Source organism: Daphnia pulicaria, chromosome 9 (assembly GCF_021234035.1).
Source record: "Daphnia pulicaria isolate SC F1-1A chromosome 9, SC_F0-13Bv2, whole genome shotgun sequence".
In the NCBI taxonomy this organism is placed as follows: domain Eukaryota; kingdom Metazoa; phylum Arthropoda; class Branchiopoda; order Diplostraca; family Daphniidae; genus Daphnia; species Daphnia pulicaria.
In genome coordinates this window covers 2,725,262-2,747,233 of record NC_060921.1, presented here as the reverse complement: position 1 = coordinate 2,747,233, position 21,972 = coordinate 2,725,262, and the positions used below count along the sequence as shown (strand labels likewise).

General features: G+C 41.8%; 5 protein-coding genes across 13 annotated transcripts in view; 4 read left to right on the top strand and 1 right to left on the bottom strand.

Moving 5' to 3' along the window:
• Window positions 1-299: 299 nt before the first annotated feature.
• On the top strand, window positions 300-18,900 carry LOC124312974. 6 transcript variants are annotated; one of them, XM_046777600.1, is made up of 10 exons: window positions 300-388; window positions 475-686; window positions 772-1,058; window positions 1,137-1,455; window positions 1,527-1,656; window positions 1,724-1,800; window positions 1,863-2,174; window positions 2,243-3,033; window positions 3,092-3,386; window positions 3,454-3,804. In XM_046777600.1, exons 2-8 carry the CDS (start codon window positions 585-587, stop codon window positions 2,669-2,671), a joined length of 1,656 nt encoding a protein of 551 aa, XP_046633556.1. In that variant the 5' UTR covers window positions 300-388; window positions 475-584; the 3' UTR covers window positions 2,672-3,033; window positions 3,092-3,386; window positions 3,454-3,804. The 6 variants fall into 6 exon arrangements, with proteins under 6 accessions (XP_046633556.1, XP_046633552.1, XP_046633555.1 ...); XM_046777596.1 differs by lacking the exons at window positions 300-388; window positions 3,454-3,804 and adding an exon at window positions 18,816-18,900 and having other exon boundaries at window positions 430-686; window positions 3,092-3,249; XM_046777599.1 differs by lacking the exons at window positions 300-388; window positions 3,092-3,386; window positions 3,454-3,804 and adding exons at window positions 12,654-12,951; window positions 13,025-13,267 and having other exon boundaries at window positions 430-686.
• LOC124313778 overlaps window positions 2,958-21,972 on the top strand; it is a 311,762-nt gene continuing 292,747 nt past the window's right edge. The window contains exons 1-6 of the mRNA XM_046778589.1: window positions 2,958-2,983; window positions 3,075-3,386; window positions 3,454-3,923; window positions 3,987-4,118; window positions 4,190-4,400; window positions 4,467-4,972. Coding sequence (XP_046634545.1) covers window positions 2,958-2,983; window positions 3,075-3,386; window positions 3,454-3,923; window positions 3,987-4,118; window positions 4,190-4,400; window positions 4,467-4,972 — 1,657 coding nt within the window. The remainder of the gene's footprint in view (window positions 2,984-3,074; window positions 3,387-3,453; window positions 3,924-3,986; window positions 4,119-4,189; window positions 4,401-4,466; window positions 4,973-21,972) is intronic.
• Window positions 9,842-11,641, top strand: LOC124313074. Its single transcript, XM_046777789.1, has 6 exons — window positions 9,842-10,098; window positions 10,184-10,470; window positions 10,542-10,860; window positions 10,932-11,061; window positions 11,129-11,205; window positions 11,268-11,641. Exons 1-6 carry the CDS (start codon window positions 9,871-9,873, stop codon window positions 11,622-11,624), a joined length of 1,398 nt encoding a protein of 465 aa, XP_046633745.1. The 5' UTR covers window positions 9,842-9,870; the 3' UTR covers window positions 11,625-11,641.
• LOC124313335 (F-box-like/WD repeat-containing protein TBL1X) overlaps window positions 16,165-21,972 on the top strand; it is a 258,370-nt gene continuing 252,562 nt past the window's right edge. The window contains exon 1 of the mRNA XM_046778215.1: window positions 16,165-16,247. Coding sequence (XP_046634171.1) covers window positions 16,188-16,247 — 60 coding nt within the window. The 5' untranslated portion in view covers window positions 16,165-16,187. The remainder of the gene's footprint in view (window positions 16,248-21,972) is intronic.
• Window positions 17,806-21,849, bottom strand: LOC124312969 (MAGUK p55 subfamily member 7-like). Of its 4 annotated transcripts, none has more exons than XM_046777587.1 (11): window positions 21,663-21,849; window positions 21,260-21,588; window positions 21,047-21,181; window positions 20,931-20,954; window positions 20,639-20,806; window positions 20,431-20,553; window positions 20,243-20,316; window positions 20,054-20,178; window positions 19,222-19,485; window positions 18,925-19,127; window positions 17,806-18,859 (listed from the first exon to the last, which is right to left on the bottom strand). In XM_046777587.1, exons 1-11 carry the CDS (start codon window positions 21,682-21,684, stop codon window positions 18,542-18,544), a joined length of 1,785 nt encoding a protein of 594 aa, XP_046633543.1. In that variant the 5' UTR covers window positions 21,685-21,849; the 3' UTR covers window positions 17,806-18,541. The 4 variants fall into 4 exon arrangements, with proteins under 4 accessions (XP_046633543.1, XP_046633545.1, XP_046633544.1 ...); XM_046777589.1 differs by having other exon boundaries at window positions 19,222-19,398; XM_046777588.1 differs by lacking the exon at window positions 20,931-20,954 and having other exon boundaries at window positions 21,663-21,848.

The window sequence follows — 21,972 nt, the reverse complement described above, 5'->3', positions numbered from 1 at the left end:
TATAAAAATCCCGCGTGATATCTAGAAAAAAAATTCAAAAATCCTGAGAAAACGGTGGCGCTGCCGTCAGCTTCTTCTCACCTCCACCAACACACAACAACAATTTCGTGCTGCAAAAAAGCCAAAAACCTCGTGAAAGCCTTCCCCCTTTTTCTAAAAATACGACCGAGCGAGCAGCCATCCATCCATCCAGCAGCAGCAGCGTTCCTACATTGCACACATCCTTGTTTTAACTTTGAGAGGCGCCAGTATTATTGCGTCCGCTGCAACAACTGGAACAACGCAGCAGCTGCCAGCACTCTCAACCGAAAAACAACACGCACGAAAAATATGGCCGCCGCCATCCGTCGTTGAGGAGGGCGGAAGAAAAAAAAGAAAATAACTTTTGGTGTGTGTGTGTGAAAGTGTAGAGTGTGTCCTGGAAATAATTCCTGCCTGTTATTATTGTGTGTGCTTCGGTTGACAACATGGCAGCACAAAGATCCAGTCTGGGTAATAATGACGTGCCACCGGTGGTTCCCGGCCGAAGTCGTTCACCGTCCTACATCCGGAGCATTTCCGCTTCTCAATTGCCGACCACCACCATGTCCTCAACAAACAACAACAACAACAACAACAAGCCGCCACCCGTTCCCAGGAATTCGCTCATCAGGAGCAAAAGTGCTCAACTCTACCAACAACAACAGGTAATGACACAACAACAATTCTTCAAATGAATTTATCAAAATGAATTCTGCGAAATTTTTGATTGATATTGTAATTGATTTCAAGGCTAGTCAAGTAATGACGCCGTTACCTCATCCCCCAATTCAAGTGAAAAACAACCACCACCACCACCCACTCAACGATCCTGTTGGAACAGCTGGAAGCCATCACCACAACAACAACAATAACAACATGAAAGATTTGCCCGAATCAATTCCGGCTGAATCTGTTTTGATGTCCAAAAGTTTTTCGTTCGAGTCGCCCAATGGCGTCAGACGCAAAATTCCCGTCACGCCCGTCCTCTCCACCGGCCCGAAAAAATCCAGCCAACATCACGACACTCTTCACTATCGGTTTTAATCTATTTCAATTAAAATTTGTCATTAATTATTAATTATTAGATTCGATTACAATTGAATTGCAAATATTAGACATGGAACTCTGGTCTTTCCGTCCGACTCGTCGATTGGCCAGCCCAACAAATTCATCGACACTATTCCCGTTCATTTGAATTCGCCCAGTCAAGGTCCGTCGGAGGCTGTGATGAGTCCAGCAGCAGGGCCAGTCATCCACCACCACCAGTTCAGCCATCCGGCAACGATTTTCAATCAATTCGTCGTGTCGCTGGTCGATCATAGCCTCTTGAAATTATGCCAGGACGGTGACGTCGGGACTCTGTCACGATACCTCGCCCTCCATCACGAAAAAGTTCCAGCCAGGAGCCTCAACGCCATCGATGCCACTGGAAAAGTAAATAAAACATTTTTATAATCAACACAGATGGTGGCTAATTGAGAATTAATTTGATTTTACCAAATCAGTCGAGTTTGTTACACGCGGCAATGACGGGAAATGTTCCCATCGCCCGTCTGCTCGTCAAATTACCCGGACTGGACGTGAATTTGGCGGATAACGAAGGCAACACGGCCCTTCACCTGGCCGCTCAAGCAGGTATAAAGAAATCTAATCAAGCACTTTCAATTTGTAATTGGTTAGACATTCACGAGATGTCGTGCAGGTCATGCCGATATCGTCAGTCTACTCACGTTGTGTCCCAATCTGACCATCGACATCCGCAACAACGCCGGCCTAACCGTAAATCATTTCCTATTAGATAAGAATTAAATTAAATTAACTGGGAAATTATATTTCAACAGGCTTTAATGAAAGCTTCGCTTCAGGGGCGTGTCCGTTGTACTCGACTGCTGCTATTGGCCGGTGCTTCGCCCGTCCTGAGAGATTTTGGCCGGGGCTTGTGTTCGGTCGAATGGGCCCGGCTGACGGGCCGCAGCAAATGCGTCGAAATCATCGACAAGTACATGGACAAGATGCAACTCAATCCGGGACTGGGATTGAAATCCTTCCATCACGGCGGCGGAGTGGTGGCCTCATCCGAGCCCAGTCTCCAGCAATTCTCCAAACGATCCTCCCTCGTTCTCCTTCCCTCTTCCAAGACCAAAGATTCTTGGGTTATTGACATTTATTCTAATGAAATCTATACTCGATTAAATTAAATGAATTTAAAATTCAAATTCAGGTGAAGAATACTTTGAAAAAAGCTATTAGGATCGTCAGCGGAGGATCGGATCCACCCAGCAATAAAGGATCGACTTTCAGCGTCGCATCTCAATTGACTGGAAGTGGCGTGATGAGCGCCAGTGTCTTACTGCCCGGCGATCCTTCCAGGCGATCCTCAATGCCCGTTTTACCGACCAGTTCCGGTGGTGCTGGTGGAGGAGCTTCTGGATTTGTTGCCGAACTTTTTGATCGCCACCGATCACAATATCATCGATCATCATCGCATCAGCATTCGAATTTCGTGGTCCCGCGGATTCAAGTTTCCTATTGGAGCAACACGGCGGGCGGCAACATCCCCCCACCACCTCCGGGGACTCCTAAAGTCATCCCGCCCGAAATGAGACCGAGCCACAGTCGGCAGCGATCAAGAAGTTCCATTCGATCTTGAATCTTTTAAAAAATTTAACTTTTAAAAATGGATAATAACTGAAAAGAAGTAAAAGAAGATGATGTTAATGTATAATAATTAATGAGAGCTATTTAATAAAATTGAACGAATCGAAACCTTTTTTTTTTTGTAATCTAAAAGTGTCTAAACGAATGTTTGTGAATAAATGTGATATTGTTTATCTTAATGTAAAGGATGTGGCTACCCACCAAATGATGAAACTGACAAACATGACGAAAGAAGAAATATAATTATAATCCCTAAATATCTCGAAGCGTGAGCGCCAATGTGGGTCTCTTGCTGCGTTCTAAAGTGAGTTACGCCCCTGACGTGTATTCGTAAGTCATTCGTCTAAAACGGAGGTAGGTCTAAAGATATTAACTTAAACAATTCGTTGATTTAGCCCTTACACACTTTTAGATTCCGTTGATGGTATGGAGCCCCATCATAGCGAAGGGAATCTTCTCTTCAAAGGAAACAACATCCATTGTAGAAAAAATCCACTTTTCGAAGGGTTGGGCGATTCGTTGGTGTATCGCGGGTATTTCAAAAAGGCGAATGATCCTAAAGAAGAAATTGTAGTGAGGAAGATTAAGGTAATAGATTGTTGCGATAAATGGAAAGATATTTTCGACAAACATACTCGAGAGAAGGATCCCATCAAACACGAAAATGTTCTCAGAACTATTGGCTACGAAGGAACGGATGAATGGAGGTGATTATTTTTACAGCGATTTCACGTTTTGTTATGTAACAAAATAAAGCTGATTTTATTCGTGCAGATTTTTTGCTCTGGAACCTTACGACGCTACATTGGAGCAGTTTTGCAAAGGAATTTATAAAGGACCGATGCCATCTGATGCCCAAGTTCTTTGCCAAATCACCAAAGGGCTTTTGTATCTTCACGGAGAGCAATGCTCACATGGAAATTTGACGCCCCGAACAATTCTAATCGCTTCATCACAACCCGTGCGGATGATGATCAAATTATCAGAGTTTGGGTTGAGCAAATTCTGCGACCAATGCGACGGGGAACTCGGGCAAGAACAAGAAGATCTTTGCCAAAGGAAATATTGGATATTAGATGGAACAACCGAAAATAACCAGACCCCTACAATAGATTATAATCAAGATATCTTTTCAGCAGGCTGCCTCTCTTTTTATTTCCTCAAACGGGGTTTGCATCCCTTCGGTGACGAATCGTCGTCAATCTTGGAAAACATTCAAAAGCGAAATCCTGTCAACTTGAAAGGTAATTTCTTTTGTCTAATCTTAATCAAAACAAAAAGATTTACTGTTAATGTCCATTTCTCAGCTATTACACAACAAGAAAAAGGCGTATGGGAATTTGCCTACGAGCCCATAGAAAACATGATTGGAGATCCACCAACCGACGGCAAAAGTTGGTTACTGATTGCCAAAACTTGTTTTATGAAGGCCCTTCCTCGTATGTTTGTTGGATAATCAATTTTTAAATTTGAACCTATAATTAAACGCGTTATTGTGAGTAATTTGCAGTAAGATTTGAAGAAAAAAAGGAGAACGAACTCGGCAGGGGGGGATTTGGAGTCGTGTACGGAGGAACGTTCGATGGAAATGCAGTTGCTGTTAAAGTGCATTTGGATGATGCAATAAAACAAGAACAGAAACGGGAAATGGAGGAACACTTCCGGTTGGACCACGAAAACGTCCTGAAACTTTTGCACGTCGATGAATCACGGGATAAAACGTAACGTAGTGGAATTTAATTCATTTCTATTTGAAACATTCATTTACTTTTCAATTTCATTCGCAGGTACCTTGTGCTCGAATTATGTGCGGGAACACTCACCCAATGTATTGCTAAAGAATACAAAGGACCGGAATTACCGCCAGATGGCCTAGTTTTATATCAAATCGCCAATGGATTGCACTACATCCACTCCCGAAATTTAGTTCATCGTGACGTTAAACCGGACAACATTCTCATCTCAATGACGACACCCGTCAAAATGAAATTGTCCGATTTTGGATTTGTCAAGAAAATAAGTCCTCGGGGGACATTTACTCAGAGTGGATTGAAAGGAACTGAAAAGTGGATGGCACCCGAAATTTTGAAGCTTCTGATTAAAATGGAAGAGTCAAGTCTTGACAGCACGTCTGAGGAACTTCCGCACGGAACAATCCAAAGCGACACATTCGCTGCCGGTTGCGTCTTTTTCTACTTCCTGACACGCGGCACACATCCGTTTGGCAAATCTTATCAAATTATGACAAACATCTTAAATGACAATCCAATAGAGCTGAATCAACACAATGAAAGTAAGTATTTCACTTGTATTTGTATCATGGTATTTACAAGAGCCGCTCACCATTTTTCTGATCACAAATTTGCAATTGCAAGGTCTATACGAACTGATCGGGAAAATGATAAAGCCGGAAGATAAAAGAATCTCATTGCCCGAGGTCATCAAACAATTGACAGCCAAAGTAGATGCGTCACGTAAATAAAACATTTTTTTCTGTTGATAGAAATCAGTTTTTTTTTAATATTATGCTACATTAAACATTAATGGCACAGGACAATTTAAGGAATTTGAGATGGTTATATCGGAATGGAGCCGTTGCGTCACCCGTTTCCACCCGACCGAACCGGTTCTCGCGTGTAGCGTTGTCGATAAAGTGATTTTCTTATCTGCGGATAATTCGTCCATTCCTTTTTCAAATTGGAAGGAAATGGAAACTCAACTTCAACCTGATGGGATTTTTTTAAAATTTTACGCAATAGAATGGATTGTAAGTGGAGCCTTTGAAATATTTGAATAGATTGTACAGCCAGACCAGAAGCAGCCTTAATAGATTCAATCAACAGGTTGCGTAACGTCGAATCTCTTTAACAAAAATAATTTTCTTTGTCATTCAATTATTTAGGCGGGTGGAACTCAATTGGCTGCCATCGGTCATCGTGCTATCGTCAATGCTGATGATAGCGTCATCACTGAAAATGTCATCGTGTGCTGGAGTTATCCAAGTAGCGAAATTCTCTTTCAAGAGAAATTAAACGATGAAAATATGAATCAAATCGAGTGGAATCCCTTCAGGCTGAACGTGTTCGCCACTTTTCATGTGGAATCCGTAATTTTTTTTAAATTTCTTCTTTGTTTATTCCGCGTTGATGACCAGTTATTCGGCTAATTAGAGATATTAACGTTACAATTAAAAATGCAACAAATGGACAAGTGAATTGAACAAACTGCAAAACGCAACTGATTTCAATCATGGCGTGCGCCATTCAAGGAAGAGAGGGTTTAGTCAAATCCTGGTCAAATCATTAAAGATTGGCACAATCTTCTCATCCTTTCCCTTGAAATGACCAAGTCTCTATTAGGCCTATAGCTTCCCCCAATTCTTCTTTTTAGTTCTCTATTGGAAAACAAGTTTTCTTCTTCAATTCCTGCCCTGTCGACCAACGGCCATTTCATTTCTGCACAATTGAATGTGAAGAGGAGATTGCGAGTGTCCAGTGGATCTCTGAGAATCGAGTCGCTATTTGCTTAGTTGACGAAGGAATCGAAATTTGGGAAATTGACGAATCGGCAAATTCCACAAAAATCGTTGAACGATTCAAACATGAACGCGTGAAGGTGAGTTTTTTTTAAACCATTGACATGAAGTCATTGCACATTCTCGATGATCTATTCTTTGTAATTTCATTAAGTGCCCAATATTAATTATGGCCTGGGACGAAAGGACGAAATTATTGGCCGCTTGTTCTGACGACGGATGGATGGCGGTAAAATTGTCGTCGTTCTCTTGAATGAGAATGTCATGTTGAACTTGTCGTTTTCCGTATAGATTTGGTCAATGGACAGCGACCAACCCATTCACGCCACAAAGGTCGATGGCACATGTTTTAGATTGGCTTGGCGTCCAAACGGGAAACAAACGGACGACGCGGGAGTGGACGCGGTCAGGAAATCGGCCGACAATTTCATTTTGGCTTGGTGAGTTGCTATCAACGGACGAATTTTTCCCAATTTTTGTATCTTTAAAAATTATGCAATTGATGAGTTGCGGATGGATTGAAGAAGGGATGGGGTTTCCCTTTTTCCTGAAGCGGCAGAAATGGATTCGCATTTTTGATTTCATTTTCATTACAGTGGATTGGTGAATGGGGAGATTGTCATTTGGACTCCGCTGGAAGAGGAAAAGATAAGAATTCTCCGTCAACATTCACGTTGGATAGATTCGCTGTCGTTTTCACCCGACGGGCGGTTTCTCGCATCAGCGGACTCGCATGGGAAATTGATCATCTGGTCAGCTGAGGTAAACATGAAAACGGAACGGATAAAAATGGAATGTTATTTGATTGTACTAACAATTCAAATCTATTCAACGTTATTTCAGAATTGGCAACCCGTTTACATCGGCGAAGAGGGAATCATCCGCTACAAAAGTTTCTCGTGGATGTCTACGGATGTCCCTGATGACTACAAATTGACATTCGACTCATACAGTGACAAGGTATAAACGCGGGATATTGGTTTTTTTAAAGAACACCTATTAATTATTATACAAGATAATTCTCCCAAGTTCCTCCTTTTTATACTTCCTTTACAACAATGCACCAACAGTTCATTCGTATTATTTTTAATCCACATGTTTATATTATTAGGTTCGTGTCGTAGAATACGCCGTCGGACAGAATGAAAAGTCAAGCGAAGACGGAAGCCCCCCCGGCAAATGGTCAATCGGACCCAGTGTTGACTTGAAATAAACGACGCAATGAGTTGAATATGCATTCTCCGTCGTCAACGAATATAGTGTCAACGTGCGACCCTACAAATATCGGTCCAGCGAAGATACATTTTCGTGAAAAAAACCCTTCCCACAAAACAATTTTAATTACTTAATTTTAGCCACAAATATCAAATTTTTTTTATGCGCTAGCAAAAGATGACGACGGGGCGATTTTCTAGTTTTTTTTAAATTTTAACTCCATCCAGTGGATTGGTGAAAAAACTTGGAAAAAACGGCTTTTTGAAATTCCTTTTTGGCTTTTTACTCCTTTGTTTCGCCGTCAAAATCACGAAAAGGATCACTTGGCAACGTTTCAAAGATTAAAGTACATTTAGATAAATGTGTTAGTTTGTTACGCTTTTAATTTACCGCATTACCACTTAATACATCACGCCTTTTCAACCCGTTGTTCAACCACCAAAAATGGGATCTTATCTTATTCTTTAGTTTTGGCTGGTGCTGACTGCTGATGTTGTTTCCAATTGACGAAATATAATCTCAGCCGGCTATTTCCGATGGAATTTGAAATGAAACGCGAACGCGCCAGCAACTGACAATTTCCTATACATTGAATGGAAAATGGCGCAAATGATACAAACGAGATGACGAGGGGGAACAGAATGCAGAGGAATTTTCGGGTTAATTTATCTCGTTAATATTTTTACTGGTGAAGAGAAGCAAATTCAAATTTACCAATGACTCATTTGCTTGAAAGGTCAAAAGGCCAACACACGGCATGTAGACATTGGGACTAATAACCACAAGGACTAATCGAATGCGTCACTAGAACGCGACACTAGAACGCCCTTCCACCACTAGAACGTCCATATTTTAGCCACGACATTAGAACGGAAAAACCTCTAAATTCCGCAGCGACACTAGAACGTCCACATTTAAGTAACGACAATAGGACGGAAAACCTCTAAATTTCTCTGCGACAGTAGAACGGATTTTGCGACATTAGAACTTTCATATTTTAACAACGACTCTAGGACGGGAAATCATTTATAATTATTGCGACACTAGAACGGCTATAAAATAATCTGCTGCAGGGAATGATTCTTTACCGCTAGATGGATTTGGAATGCGTCACTAGAACGCCTGCCCGACACTAGAACGTCCATATTTAAGCGATGCAACTAGGACGGGAAAAACTCTAACGACACTAGAACGGCTGTAAAAGAATCTGCAGCGGTGAATGATTCTTTATCGCTTGATGGATTTCGAATGCGTCACTAGAACGCCCGCCCGACACTAGAACGTCCATATTTAAGCGACGAAACTAGAACAGGAAAAACTATTGCGACACTAGAACGGCTATAATAAAATCTGCGGTGGGGTCTCATTCTTTACCGCTAGATGTAGGAGTTGTATAAAGTTTCCGTTTAGGTTGCGCGAATTTTAAAACATCGCATGGATAGACTGGTACAACTTACAGACCAAAAAGACAGGATAACAACGGCAAAGTATAGTAAATCCTGTATATTAATCCCTAAAAAAACTATTCTTTCTGAAAACCTACATATTATCCTTTAAGTATTATTAACGAGTTTTCAGTTTCATATCTGTCTTTGTAAAATAGATCGTATTAGGTTGAAACAAAATAATAAAATAACAAAAATTGTAATTAAAATGTGTGTATTACAAAATATAACAGTAATTGGGAGACGCATGAATTTCGTTATCGTAATAAAAGAAATAAAAATGCAATCGTCTTTCCGACCATATCCAAGAGTTCGTTTGTCTTTCAATCTTTCTAAACGTGATCTGTGTTTCCATACGTAGCGAAAATGGAGTACAAGTGAAATCTTGACCAGTGTCCATCTCGCCAATCCAACTTATTTAATACTTCTCCTAGGGCTTGGATCGCTTCCTCACAACTTTTTTTACGACATTTAGTGCTTTGATTCTTTGCACAACTCATCGTGTCTTTCTACACCCAAAGATCGATCTGAAATCCAGTCCTGAAGCAGACCCAAATTTATTTTCCGTGTAAACAGGACGGTTTCTCTACAAAATTTTCTGTGAACTTTTGTCTGTATGGACGGGACAGACATTTACTCTTTAAATTTTCGATCCTCGGGGCTGGAACAATCCGACATCCATTGGTACTCGTTCATAATTTAATTGTGTCGATCAACAAGCTTCTCTCGGAGTAAAGTCTCGTCCGATTGAACGTAGCTGCGAATACGGTTGGAGGCACCTCTCGTCATTCTTCCCAAGCTCTTTTAGAATTCCTTCCGAGTCTATTGTACTACTGGTGACGATGGTCGTTATGTCACGTGAACTTGCGATTCGATCCACGATATACTTTGTTGGAAGAAAAAAGAAATAACTTTTGGTGTGTGTGTGTGAAAGTGTAGAGTGTGTCCTGGAAATAATTCCTGCCTGTTATTATTGTGTGTGCTTCGGTTGACAACATGGCAGCACAAAGATCCAGTCTGGGTAATAATGACGTGCCACCGGTGGTTCCCGGCCGAAGTCGTTCACCGTCCTACATCCGGAGCATTTCCGCTTCTCAATTGCCGACCACCACCATGTCCTCAACAAACAACAACAACAACAACAACAACAACAACAAGCCGCCACCCGTTCCCAGGAATTCACTCATCAGGAGCAAAAGTGCTCAACTCTACCAACAACAACAGGTAATAGCCCAACAACAATTCTTCAAATGAATTGATCAAAATGAATTCAGCGAAATTTTTGATTGATATTGTAATTGATTTCAAGGCTATTCAAGTAATGACGCCGTTACCTCATCCCCCAATTCAAGTGAAAAACAACCACCACCACCACCACCCACTCAACGATCCTGTTGCAGCAGCTGGAGGCCATCACCACCACAACAATAACAACATGAAAGATTTGCCTGAATCAATTCCGGCTGAACCCGTTTTGATGTCCAAAAGTTTTTCATTCGAGTCGCCCAATGGCGTCAGACGCAAAATTCCCGTCACGCCCGTCCTCTCCACCGGCCCTAAAAAGTCCGGCCAACATCACGACACTCTACACTATCGGTTTTAATCTATTTCAATTAAAATTTGTCATTAATTATTAGATTCGATTACAATTGAATTGCAAATATTAGACATGGAACTCTGGTCTTTCCGTCCGACTCGTCGATTGGCCAGCCCAACAAATTCATCGACACTATTCCCGTTCATTTGAATTCGCCCAGTCAAGGTCCGTCGGAGGCTGTGATGAGTCCAGCAGCAGGGCCAGTCATCCACCACCACCAGTTCAGCCATCCGGCAACGATTTTCAATCAATTCGTCGTGTCGCTGGTCGATCATAGCCTCTTGAAATTATGCCAGGACGGTGACGTCGGGACTCTGTCACGATACCTCGCCCTCCATCACGAAAAAGTTCCAGCCAGGAGCCTCAACGCCATCGATGCCACTGGAAAAGTAAATAAAACATTTTTATAATCAACACAGATGGTGGCTAATTGAGAATTAATTTGATTTTACCAAATCAGTCGAGTTTGTTACACGCGGCAATGACGGGAAATGTTCCCATCGCCCGTCTGCTCGTCAAATTACCCGGACTGGACGTGAATTTGGCGGATAACGAAGGCAACACGGCCCTTCACCTGGCCGCTCAAGCAGGTATAAAGAAATCTAATCAAGCACTTTCAATTTGTAATTGGTTAGACATTCACGAGATGTCGTGCAGGTCATGCCGATATCGTCAGTCTACTCACGTTGTGTCCCAATCTGACCATCGACATCCGCAACAACGCCGGCCTAACCGTAAATCATTTCCTATTAGATAAGAATTAAATTAAATTAACTGGGAAATTATATTTCAACAGGCTTTAATGAAAGCTTCGCTTCAGGGGCGTGTCCGTTGTACTCGACTGCTGCTATTGGCCGGTGCTTCGCCCGTCCTGAGAGATTTTGGCCGGGGCTTGTGTTCGGTCGAATGGGCCCGGCTGACGGGCCGCAGCAAATGCGTCGAAATCATCGACAAGTACATGGACAAGATGCAACTCAATCCGGGACTGGGATTGAAATCCTTCCATCACGGCGGCGGAGTGGTGGCCTCATCCGAGCCCAGTCTCCAGCAATTCTCCAAACGATCCTCCCTCGTTCTCCTTCCCTCTTCCAAGACCAAAGATTCTTGGGTTATTGACATTTATTCTAATGAAATCTATACTCGATTAAATTAAATGAATTTAAAATTCAAATTCAGGTGAAGAATACTTTGAAAAAAGCTATTCGCATCGTCAGCGGAGGATCGGACCCGCCGGACCCGCCGGACCCGCCCAGTAATAAAGGATCGACTTTCAGCGTCGCATCCGGTCGCATCTCAATTGACTGGCAGCGGCGTGATGAGCGCCAGTGTCTTACTGCCCGGCGATCCTTCCAGGTGATCCTCGATGCCCGTTTTACCAACCAGTTCCGGTGGTGCTGGTGGAGGAGGAGCTTCTGGATTTGTGGCCGAACTTTTTGATCGCCACCGATCGCAATACCAGGGTCGATCATCGCATCAGCATTCGAATTTCGCGGTCCCGCGGATTCAAGTTTCCTATTGGAGCAACACGGCGGGCGGCAACATCCCCCCACCACCTCCGGGCACTCCCAAGGTCATCCCGCCCGAAATGAGACCGAGCCACAGTCGGCAACGATCAAGAAGTTCCGTTCGATCTGGAATCTTTTAAAATTTAACTTAAATGAAAAGGATTTGAAAAGGTGAAAAAATAATTAATGTTATATAATATATAATGAGAGCTATTTAATAAAATTGACCGAATCAAAACATTTTATTTTGTTACAATCTAAAAGAATGTTTGGGAATAAATGTTATGTGTGTCCTAATGTTCCGATGTGGCACTGTCGCTGCCGACCAAATGACGAAACAGGATGAAAGCGAAAAGCAATAAAAATCACGAAGCGTGAGCGTCTCTTGCTGTAGTCAAAAGTAGGTCTCTGTCCCGAAATTTCATCATCACGAACGAGCTTTGGTTTCTCTTTAATTGTTTGTCTTCACGTTGTTTCTTCCCAGTTGTTATTTGTCCCCATTGTCAAACGGGTTTCGAAAATTGAACAGTCGAGCAACAGTTTAAAACGCATTCGTCTGCTAAACGGAATTCTGTGCTGACGTGTATTTCTTAGATTTTTCATCCAAAACGGAGGTACCGTAGGTCTATTATAATAACCTAATCAATTCGTCTATATAGCCCTTTAAATAGCCTCAGATTCCGCTGATTGTATGGAGCCCCTATTGCGTCATAAGGAAGAGGATCTTCTCTTCAAGGGGGAGAACATCCACTGTAGAAAAAATCCACTTTTCAAAGGGCGGGGTGATTCGTTGGTGTACAGCGGGTATTTCAAAAAGACGAAGGATTCAAAAGAAGAAATTGTGGTAAGGAAGATTAAAGTAACAGATTGCGACGATCAATGGGAAGATATATTCAACAAACATACTCGAGAGGATCCCATCAAACACGAAAATGTCCTAAAAATTATTAGCTATGAAGAAACGGATGAATGGAGGTGATTATTTTTAACGTGATTTCACTTTTCATGTATAATGGAGTTATATCAACAGCTTAATTAATATGTGCAGATATTTTTCTCTGGAACGTTACGACGCTACACTGGAGCAATTTTGCGAAGGAATTTATGGAGGACCGATGCCATCTGACGCCCAAGTTCTTTGCCAAATCACCAAAGGGCTTTTGTATCTTCACAAAGAGCAATGCTCGCATGGAAATTTGACGCCCCGAACAATTCTGATTGCATCCTCACAACCGGTGCGGATGATGATCAAATTATCCGAGTTTGGGTTGAGAAAATCTGGCGACCGTTTTGATGACAGTCTAGCGGAGTCAAACGACCAAGATGGAAACTCATTTCATAGAGCGGCAAAAAGATTGAAATACACCGAGGAACAGAAGGAAGAACAAGATATTTGCCAAAGGAAATATTGGATATTAGATGGAACAACCGACACTAACCAGCAGACCCCTACACCTAATCAAGATACATTTGCAGCAGGCTGCCTCTGTTTTTATTTCCTCAAACGGGGTGTACATCCCTTTGGTTCCAACTCGTCGTCAATCTTGGAAAACATTAAAAAGCGAAATCCTGTCAACTTGGAAAGTAATTCTTTCGTTTATAATATTAATGAAAACAAATAGATTAATATCCATTTCTCAGCTTTACAACAAGAAAAAGGCGTATGGGAATTTGCCTACGAGCCCATCAAAAACATGATTGGAGATCCACCGACCGACGGCACAAATTGGTTGATGATAGCCGAAGACCGTTTTATGAAGGCCCTTCCTCGTAAGTTTGTTGGAGAATAATTTTTTTTTAAATTTGCCCTTAATTGATTGAGTTGTTGTGCACATTATGCAGTGATGTTTGAAGAAAGAGAGGAGAACAAACTCGGCGAAGGGGCGTTTGGAATCGTGTACAGAGGAACGTTCGAAGGAAATGCAATTGCAGTAAAAGTAGCAGTCAAGGTGCATTCAAATGATGAAAGAAACAAAGAACAGAAACGGGAAATGGAGGCCCATCTCCGGTTGGACCACGAAAATGTCCTGAAACTTTTGCACGTCGATGACTCACGGGATAAAATGTAACTTAATAAAATTGAATTCATTTTTATTTGGCACTTATTCATTTCATTGACTTTTTAATTTCATTCGCAGACGCCTTGTGCTCGAGTTATGTGCCGGGACACTCACCCAATGTATTGCTAAGGACTACAACAGACCGGAATTGCCGCCTGATGGCCTAGTTTTATATCAAATCGCCAATGGATTGCACTACATCCACTCACGAAATTTAGTTCATCGCGACGTCAAACCGGACAACATCCTCATTTCAATAACGAAACCCGTTCAAATGAAATTGTCCGATTTCGGATTTGTCAAGAAAACAAGTCCTCGTGAGACATTTACACAGAGTGGATTGAAAGGAACTCAAAAGTGGATGGCGCCCGAAATTTTGGAGCTTATGGAGGACGACGAAATCACTGAATATCCGCGCGGGTCAATCCAAAGCGACACATTCGCTGCCGGCTGCGTCTTTTTCTACTTCCTGACCCGCGGTAAACATCCGTTTGGCAAATCTTTTCAAATTCTGATGAACATCGTAGGTAACAATCCAACAGAGCTGAATCAACACAAACAAAGTAACAAGCATTTCACTTGTATTTTCATCACGATGGTATTTACAAAAGCTGCTCAACATTTTCTGATCACAGATTTGCAAGGCGATGATCGTGTCTTATACGAACTGATTGGAAAAATGATAGAGCCGAAAGAGGACAGAATCTCATTGCCCGAGGTCATTAAACAATTGACAACAAAATTATATGCGTCACCTATGTATAAAACATTTTCCTGTTAATAGAACTCATAGTTTTTTAAAATAAATTTTACATTTACATTAAACGGCACAGGACAATTTAAGATATTTAAGAAGTCTGTGTCGGGAATAGGCAATTACGTTTGCCGTTTCCACCCGACCAAACCAGTTCTCGCCTGTTTATTTGAAGATGAAGATGAAGATGTGACGAAATATGAAGTGACCTTATTGTCTGCGGAAAATTTGTTCATTCCCTTTTCAAATTGGAAGGAAAAGGAAATTCAACTTCAACTTGATGGGAATCTTGGAAGACCTTACACAATAGAATGGAATGTAAGTAGAGCCTATATATTCTTATATACTTGAATGCATTGTGCAGCCATACCAGAAAGAGCCTTCATTGATTTAATCAACAAGTTGTGTAACGTTGAATCTCTTTCATTCACATAGGTCACCTTTTCTTTATTATTTAATGTTTGTTTAGGTGGACGGAACCCAATTGGCTGCAATTTGGGTAAAGGATGACTCAACGTATGACGTGAACGTCATCGTGTGGAGTTATCCAAGTGGCGCAATTCTCTTTCAAAAGACAAGTACAAACTTCCTAATGAATCGAATTGAGTGGAATCCCTTCAGTCCAAACGTGTTCGCTACCTTTTGGGATGAATCAGTAAGATTAATTAGCTTATTTCCGCTTGCGTCATGCGTCATGTGATCTCGTCCCCTCTTTCTACAAAATATTGGACCAACCTTTTATCATTTGCATTATGTTTCAATTAAAACTATAACATATGGACAAAATCCAATCGAACAAAATGCAAAACGCAATTGATTGCAATCAGGGCCATTCAAGGAAGAGAGGTTGTTTTTCGCTTTTTGAATTGCAGACTGCTTACCCTTTGATTGCAACTGTTAAGTTGAAATGTTTTTAAATCTCAATGCAGTTTTTTTTACATGATTTCACCTCGTTTTAGCAAAATTATTTCAAATTTGCGCAATCTTATTCTCATCCTCCCTTCTCTTCAAATGACCACGCCTCTTCCCACACTTTTAACTCTTGTTTTCTTTTTAGGAGGGACTTGGAAGAATTTTCTTCTTCAATTCCTGCCCTGACGACCAACGGTCATTTCATTTCTGCACAATCAAACATGAGAAAGAGGACGAAGAAGAATGTACTGATAAATGGATCTTGAGTGTCCAGTGGATCTCTGAGAATCGAGTCGCTCTCGGCTTAAGCGGAGACGAGGGAATTGAAATTTGGGAAATTGGCGAATCGGCGAATTCCGCACGAAGACTCGATAAACAATTCCAACTTGAAGACGTGATTTTTGTTTACCTATTGACATGTCATTGAACATTCTCATTATTCTTTTTTTTTTTTAAATTTCATCAAGGATACGGTAATAAGAGAAATGGCCTGGGACGAACGGACGAAATGTTTGGCCGCTTGTTCAGTCGACGGATGGATGAAGGTAAATTGTCGTCGTTCTTTTGAATGGTCGTGTCATGTTGAACTTGTCGTTGTCCGTTATAGATTTGGTCAATGGACAGCGACCAACCCATTCACGCCACAAGGGTCGATGGTTGCGTGGATCGATGGACAGCATATGTAGGAGTTTGGCTTGGCGTCCAAACGGGAAACAAACGGACGACGAGGGAGTGGACGCGGCCAGGAAATCGACCGAAAATTTCATTTTAGCTGGGTGAGTTTATTAACGGACGGGTTTTGTGAGAAATGGAATTGAACAAAGGTTGCTTCCAATTTTTGATATTTTCCATATTTTCCCAAAGCAAATTCTTCGGTTGTCTTTTTCTCACGCAAGAAAAATGAATCGGGACGGAAGGCTTTCGCGCGCAAATTTTTTTTCGAATTTTTATCTTTATTTTAGTTGCGGATGCGGACCCCTTAAGATCAAAGGAAGAGATTGTGGTTTCCCTTTTTATCCGTGGCAGGAATGGACGAAGAGGAAGGGGAGAAATTCCGCAATTTTTGATTTTGATTTTCATTTTCATTCAGTGGATTTGGCACGAGGAATATCGTCATTTGGACTCCGCTGGAAAATGAAACGACAAGAATTCTCAATGAACATTCAGGTTATGTAGTGTCGCTGTCGTTTTCACCCGACGGGCGGTTTCTCGCATCACGAGGTGGAGAATTGATCATCTGGTCAGCTGAGGTAAACAAGAAAACGGAAAAGATAAAGAAGGAGTGTGGCGAAGGAGTGGTTATAAAACAATAAATATATTCAATGTTATTTTAGAACTGGGAACCCGTTTACATCAACAAAAATGTATGGAACGGACGTTTCTCGTGGTTGGCTTCGTCTACGGATGTCCTTGACTACAAATTGACATACGACTCAAACAAGGTATAAACGGGATATTATTCCTTTTTAAAATGGCACATTATAACAATCATTCCCCCGAAAAATAATTTATATTTCTAACTAACGACTTTTTAAACCATTTCACCTTCAGTTCATTCTTATGTTATAACCATGTTATTTATATCATTAGGTTCGTGTTGTAGAATACGCCGTCGGCCAGAGTGAAATGCCAAGCCAAGATTAAAACACGATTAAAGGATCGTTCTCATTCAGGATAAGGAATAAGATAAATTTGCGTTCATGTTCATTCAAATGTCTAGTTTTTTCATAGTATGTGATGGAAAAAAATGACGACCATTTTGGCATTTTCTAGTTTTACATTTTAATACCATTCAGTGGATTGGTGATAAATGTGTATTCTTTTTGCACAATAAAAATGATCGCCCTTCGCCTTCCCTCTTTTCGCCTACAAAGTTACGAAAAGTTGCACTTGTCTTGGCAACGTTTCAAAGATTGAAGTAAATTTCGATCCATTTGGAGCCTACGGCTAATTTACCGCATTACCTTTTCAACTCGTTGTTTAACCACCCAAAATTGGTGTGTTGTATTATTTAGGTTTGGCTGGTGCTGATTTCCAAATGAAGAAATATAATCTTAGTGGCTATTTCAGATGGAGATTGAAATGAAACACGAACGCGCCGGCAACTGACAATTTCCTATACATTGAATGGAAAATGGCGCAAATGATACAAACGAGATGACAAGGGGGAACAAAATGCAGAGGAATTTATGGGTTAATTTTGTCTCGTTAATATTTTTACTGGGATTTTACTGACCATGAGAGGGGCGACACACAAATATTGTAACCGAACAAAAGGAAAAACCAAATGAGAAATTTGGTTTTTTGACAACCGTTAAAAATCGTGTGGGACACTAGATGAGGCGAACGATAATGGCAAATTTTAAATTATTGATTCATAAAAGAAGAGATTTCTATTTCTGGGGGTGGGATCAAAGAGTTGGGGGAGACGAGACATTGAAATATTGGGAAAATGCATAGTCGGGCAACAATCGAAAGAGAAGAAGAAGATTTTTGAAGAGACAACGGCGACTAGAAATCGTGAAATGTTTGTTATACTTTGAGTCTCTGCACGCAACTGAAATCATCTCAACTGGGACGAGGGGCGGGCGAAAAATATAAATTATAAAATCAATCAGTTTTTTGTCAATAAAAAAGGGACGGGAATGGCAGGTTCAACAGTTATTATGTATAATATATCAATAATTAGCTAACAGATCTATCCGAGTATTTCTCACTCATTTTCCTCATCAGCTCTTCCTGTCAAAAGTCTAAAAATTGTCTCGTCTGTATCCTTAATTGGGGGAATGCCTAATCAAATCGAAATGAATTTAAAAAGAGAAGAGAAAAGAAACGGTCGTCAGACGACCCAGGACACGGGGACCCACTGGGACTGGGTGTCGAGTTTGCGGGCGACGACCAGCAGCTGCTCAAAGGCCGTCGACAAGTCGCCGTTGACGATGACGTCGTCGAATAGGTGGCCGTAATGGAGTTCGATCCGCTGGCCGCTGCGGATCATTTCGGTCAGCTCGTCGTCGGTGAATCCGCGCGACGAATTCTCGTCGAACGTCGAACGGGCGTAGGCGGCCGAACGCGTTTCACGCAAAACGGCAAAGCCCGGCGGTTTGATGTAGACGACGTGCGGCTTAAACTCGCCCGTCCTCAACGTTTTCAGCGCCTGTTTAAAAACCAATTGTTATATACAATTAAAAGACAATTGACTCGTATTAAAATGTAAATGACCTGATGGTGAGGATTGAGGATGCAAGTGTAGCCCAGTTCGATAATTTCCTTGATACTCCGATTGGCCGTCCCGTACAAATTGCCCTTGTACTCGCCGAATTCGACAAAGAGTCCGTCGTCGATGTCGCGCTCCATCTGCTGTCGGTCGAGGAAATGATAATCGACTCCGTCGGCTTCGCCCGGTTTCGGCAACCGCGAAGTATCTATATGTCATGTCACAAATGTCAAATAAAAGTTGAGCCAGAGTGTCGACGCGACTATTTTTCGACAGCGAAATGTTTTTGGTCATCTTCTCACATGGAATTGTTGTGCGGAATTTGTCGGGGTCGAGGGCGATGAGGCGCCGTTTCAGTTCGTTGCGGCCAACACCTGGGGGACCGATGAGGACGATGGGCCGGGGAACGGCCGGGTACGGCATCAGACGGGCCACTTCCTCGTAAGTGACAATCTCTTGCCGGTCGAAATCTTCGTTCTCTGCCAGAGCGTACATGACTTTTTGAGTGGGACTGCTCCTTTCACTTTTCAAGGAGCCCATCGAGCGGGCCGGACTGCAACCCTTTTCTTTTTCATTTTCATTTTTTGGTAGGGGTCAAAACAGGGTATGGAAGCAGCAGCCAAATAACCGAAATAAACACACACGGACAAAAGAATAGACGGATCATAAGCAAAAGGGATGAGAATCAAATAGAATCGATCAAGCGTCAACATCAGCCAACCCGCAAACCGAAATCAAACAAACAGAGTCTCTCTAACGTCTAAATCTCTGGTTAAACAAGGAGATTTATCGATTTTTCTTGGATCCCAAACATCAAAGGTATTGATTTCTATTGGATGACAAGAGCAAAGGGAGAGCGAGCCGACATCAATAAAAACTGTTATGATGGCAAACGTAAAAAAGAGAAAAAGAGGTCGGTCGAATTCAATAATCAAACAACTGGCTGGTCCTTTTTTTATGGGTGGGTCTACAACTATTCAAATGGTCGAAATGGGTACACCAAAAGTTTGGCAAACGGTCACAATCCTCTTAACTATTTCGTGCACCAGGCCAAATCTGTTTTCTATAAGACTTTTGTCCTTTTTCATTTAAAAAAGAAATCGATAACCATCGCAATGAATAAAAGAGACTCACCTTGCTGATCGGCGTTATTATTAGCCGAGTGGGCCCGTTCGTAAGCGATGCGTTTCTCTTGCAACATTCGACTGGGAATTAATCCCGCACGCATCTGTTTATCGCCTTCATGTCTCGCCTGCCACCTATTCAACCAATGATTTATTTTGTCAATTGTCTGTATAATAAGACAAAGTAAAAGTTTTTTACCAGTAAGGATCGTCCTGACTAACGATATGAATAATATCTCCTCTTCGGAAATCCAGTCCGGCTTCCTTGCACGGCTTCACGGGAGTATACAGACAAAGACAAAAAAAAATGATTGTGCAACAACCACGAGGCGGCAATTCAAAGCCACAAAGCTAATATAATTGATTTATTCGATGCCCAAAACTTACAATGTATCGATCGAGGGCAGCCGTGAAATCAAAAAGCGCTCGAACTCGTACGCGGTTCTCCCTCGACGGCCTTTGACTTTCGCTCGGAATTAATTTGAATGTGATGGTTCCTTCGGCGTTTTGCTGCCAAAAAGACAATCGGAAGGAATTGAAAAGTTATCGAAAACGCACGAGCCAAAAACTGATGGGGGATCGATCGATAACTTACGAGAATCTCGAGGACATCGTTGGGCGTTTTGCCCAATACATCGATGCCGTTGACCTCGACGACCTCGTCACCGGGATGGATTAATCCGGACCGATCGGCAGCACCGCCATGCATCACACGAGCGATGACAATCTTCCCCGTCCGCTCGTCCGTCTTGATCGTCGCTCCCTATATTGCCACAATCGATTTCAATATATTTTTTCAAATTTCCAATCATTTCTTTCACGATCAATTGAAGACTGTCGCATTGAAGGATTGCGCTAGTTACAGACACGGAAAAGATGCTACTTACCACTATAGGCTCAGCAGTTTGAGCCTTTTCCAGAATAAGCATTAGGAAAGATAATTGTTCATAACATTATGGAATTGAATTAAACTAGAGTGAAGATGAATGGGAAATAGATTTACCAATGGTTCATTGCTTTTGACCAGCTGAACAATCTTGATAGTCTCTTCATCTTCATCAACAGTGTCAAATGGAGGTTCAGGTAATTTGGGAACATAATCTTTCTGAGATATGGTATCGTGGACCAACAGGAGACTCTGCAATATTTAATAAAGATAGCAATAATTTACTGAAAAGCCAAAATACAAAAGCTAGACTTGTTTTAGCACACATACTTGGAAAGCTGGGCGTTGGAGCAGCAAGATGAGCTCCCGGGAATCCCTGCTTCCACTACGCTGCACAAAGCTCTGAAGGATTTCAATCACTTCACAAGAGATGTTGAACACATTTGAGACGATGGGAACAATCATCTCTGGCTCGTATTCCAGACCACCATTGGTGTCTGAGGCAGAGTTGGGCTTGCCCACTATAGCACTGATTTTCTTGTGCACACGAAGCAAGTTTGTCATTCCTTTGGAAGTCAAAACCTGGCTGAGGAAGTTTATGTCTTGGAAATCATCGCCGCCTCGAGTCTGGTGCAGCGTAGCCAGCAGTCTCGACAAATCTATAAGCAAATGAGGTTAATTATGTGCAAAGAGCTAAAAACAGGAAGAGCTAAGGAGAAATGTTGCAGCTTACCTTCACTAGGGAGGGACGTCATTTTCACAACGACAAGCTCACGCACAATTGTATCCAATGTATTGCAAATTTACTTTAATGGTCCATCAATACACGGGGAAAAACAAACAAATCCGGTCAAAATATCCTTCAGGCTTCCCTCCCCTCTCAATCCCAATTTTGACAGGCCAAAACTCAATGGCCGAATCGTGCTTGCCGTTTTCACGCAATAAAATTTACTTTCTCTTGAAATATTTTCAAACAATATCATTATTTATTTTTTAAATATTAAAGTTGCACTACGTCTAAATTTGGTTGATGAAAACATATA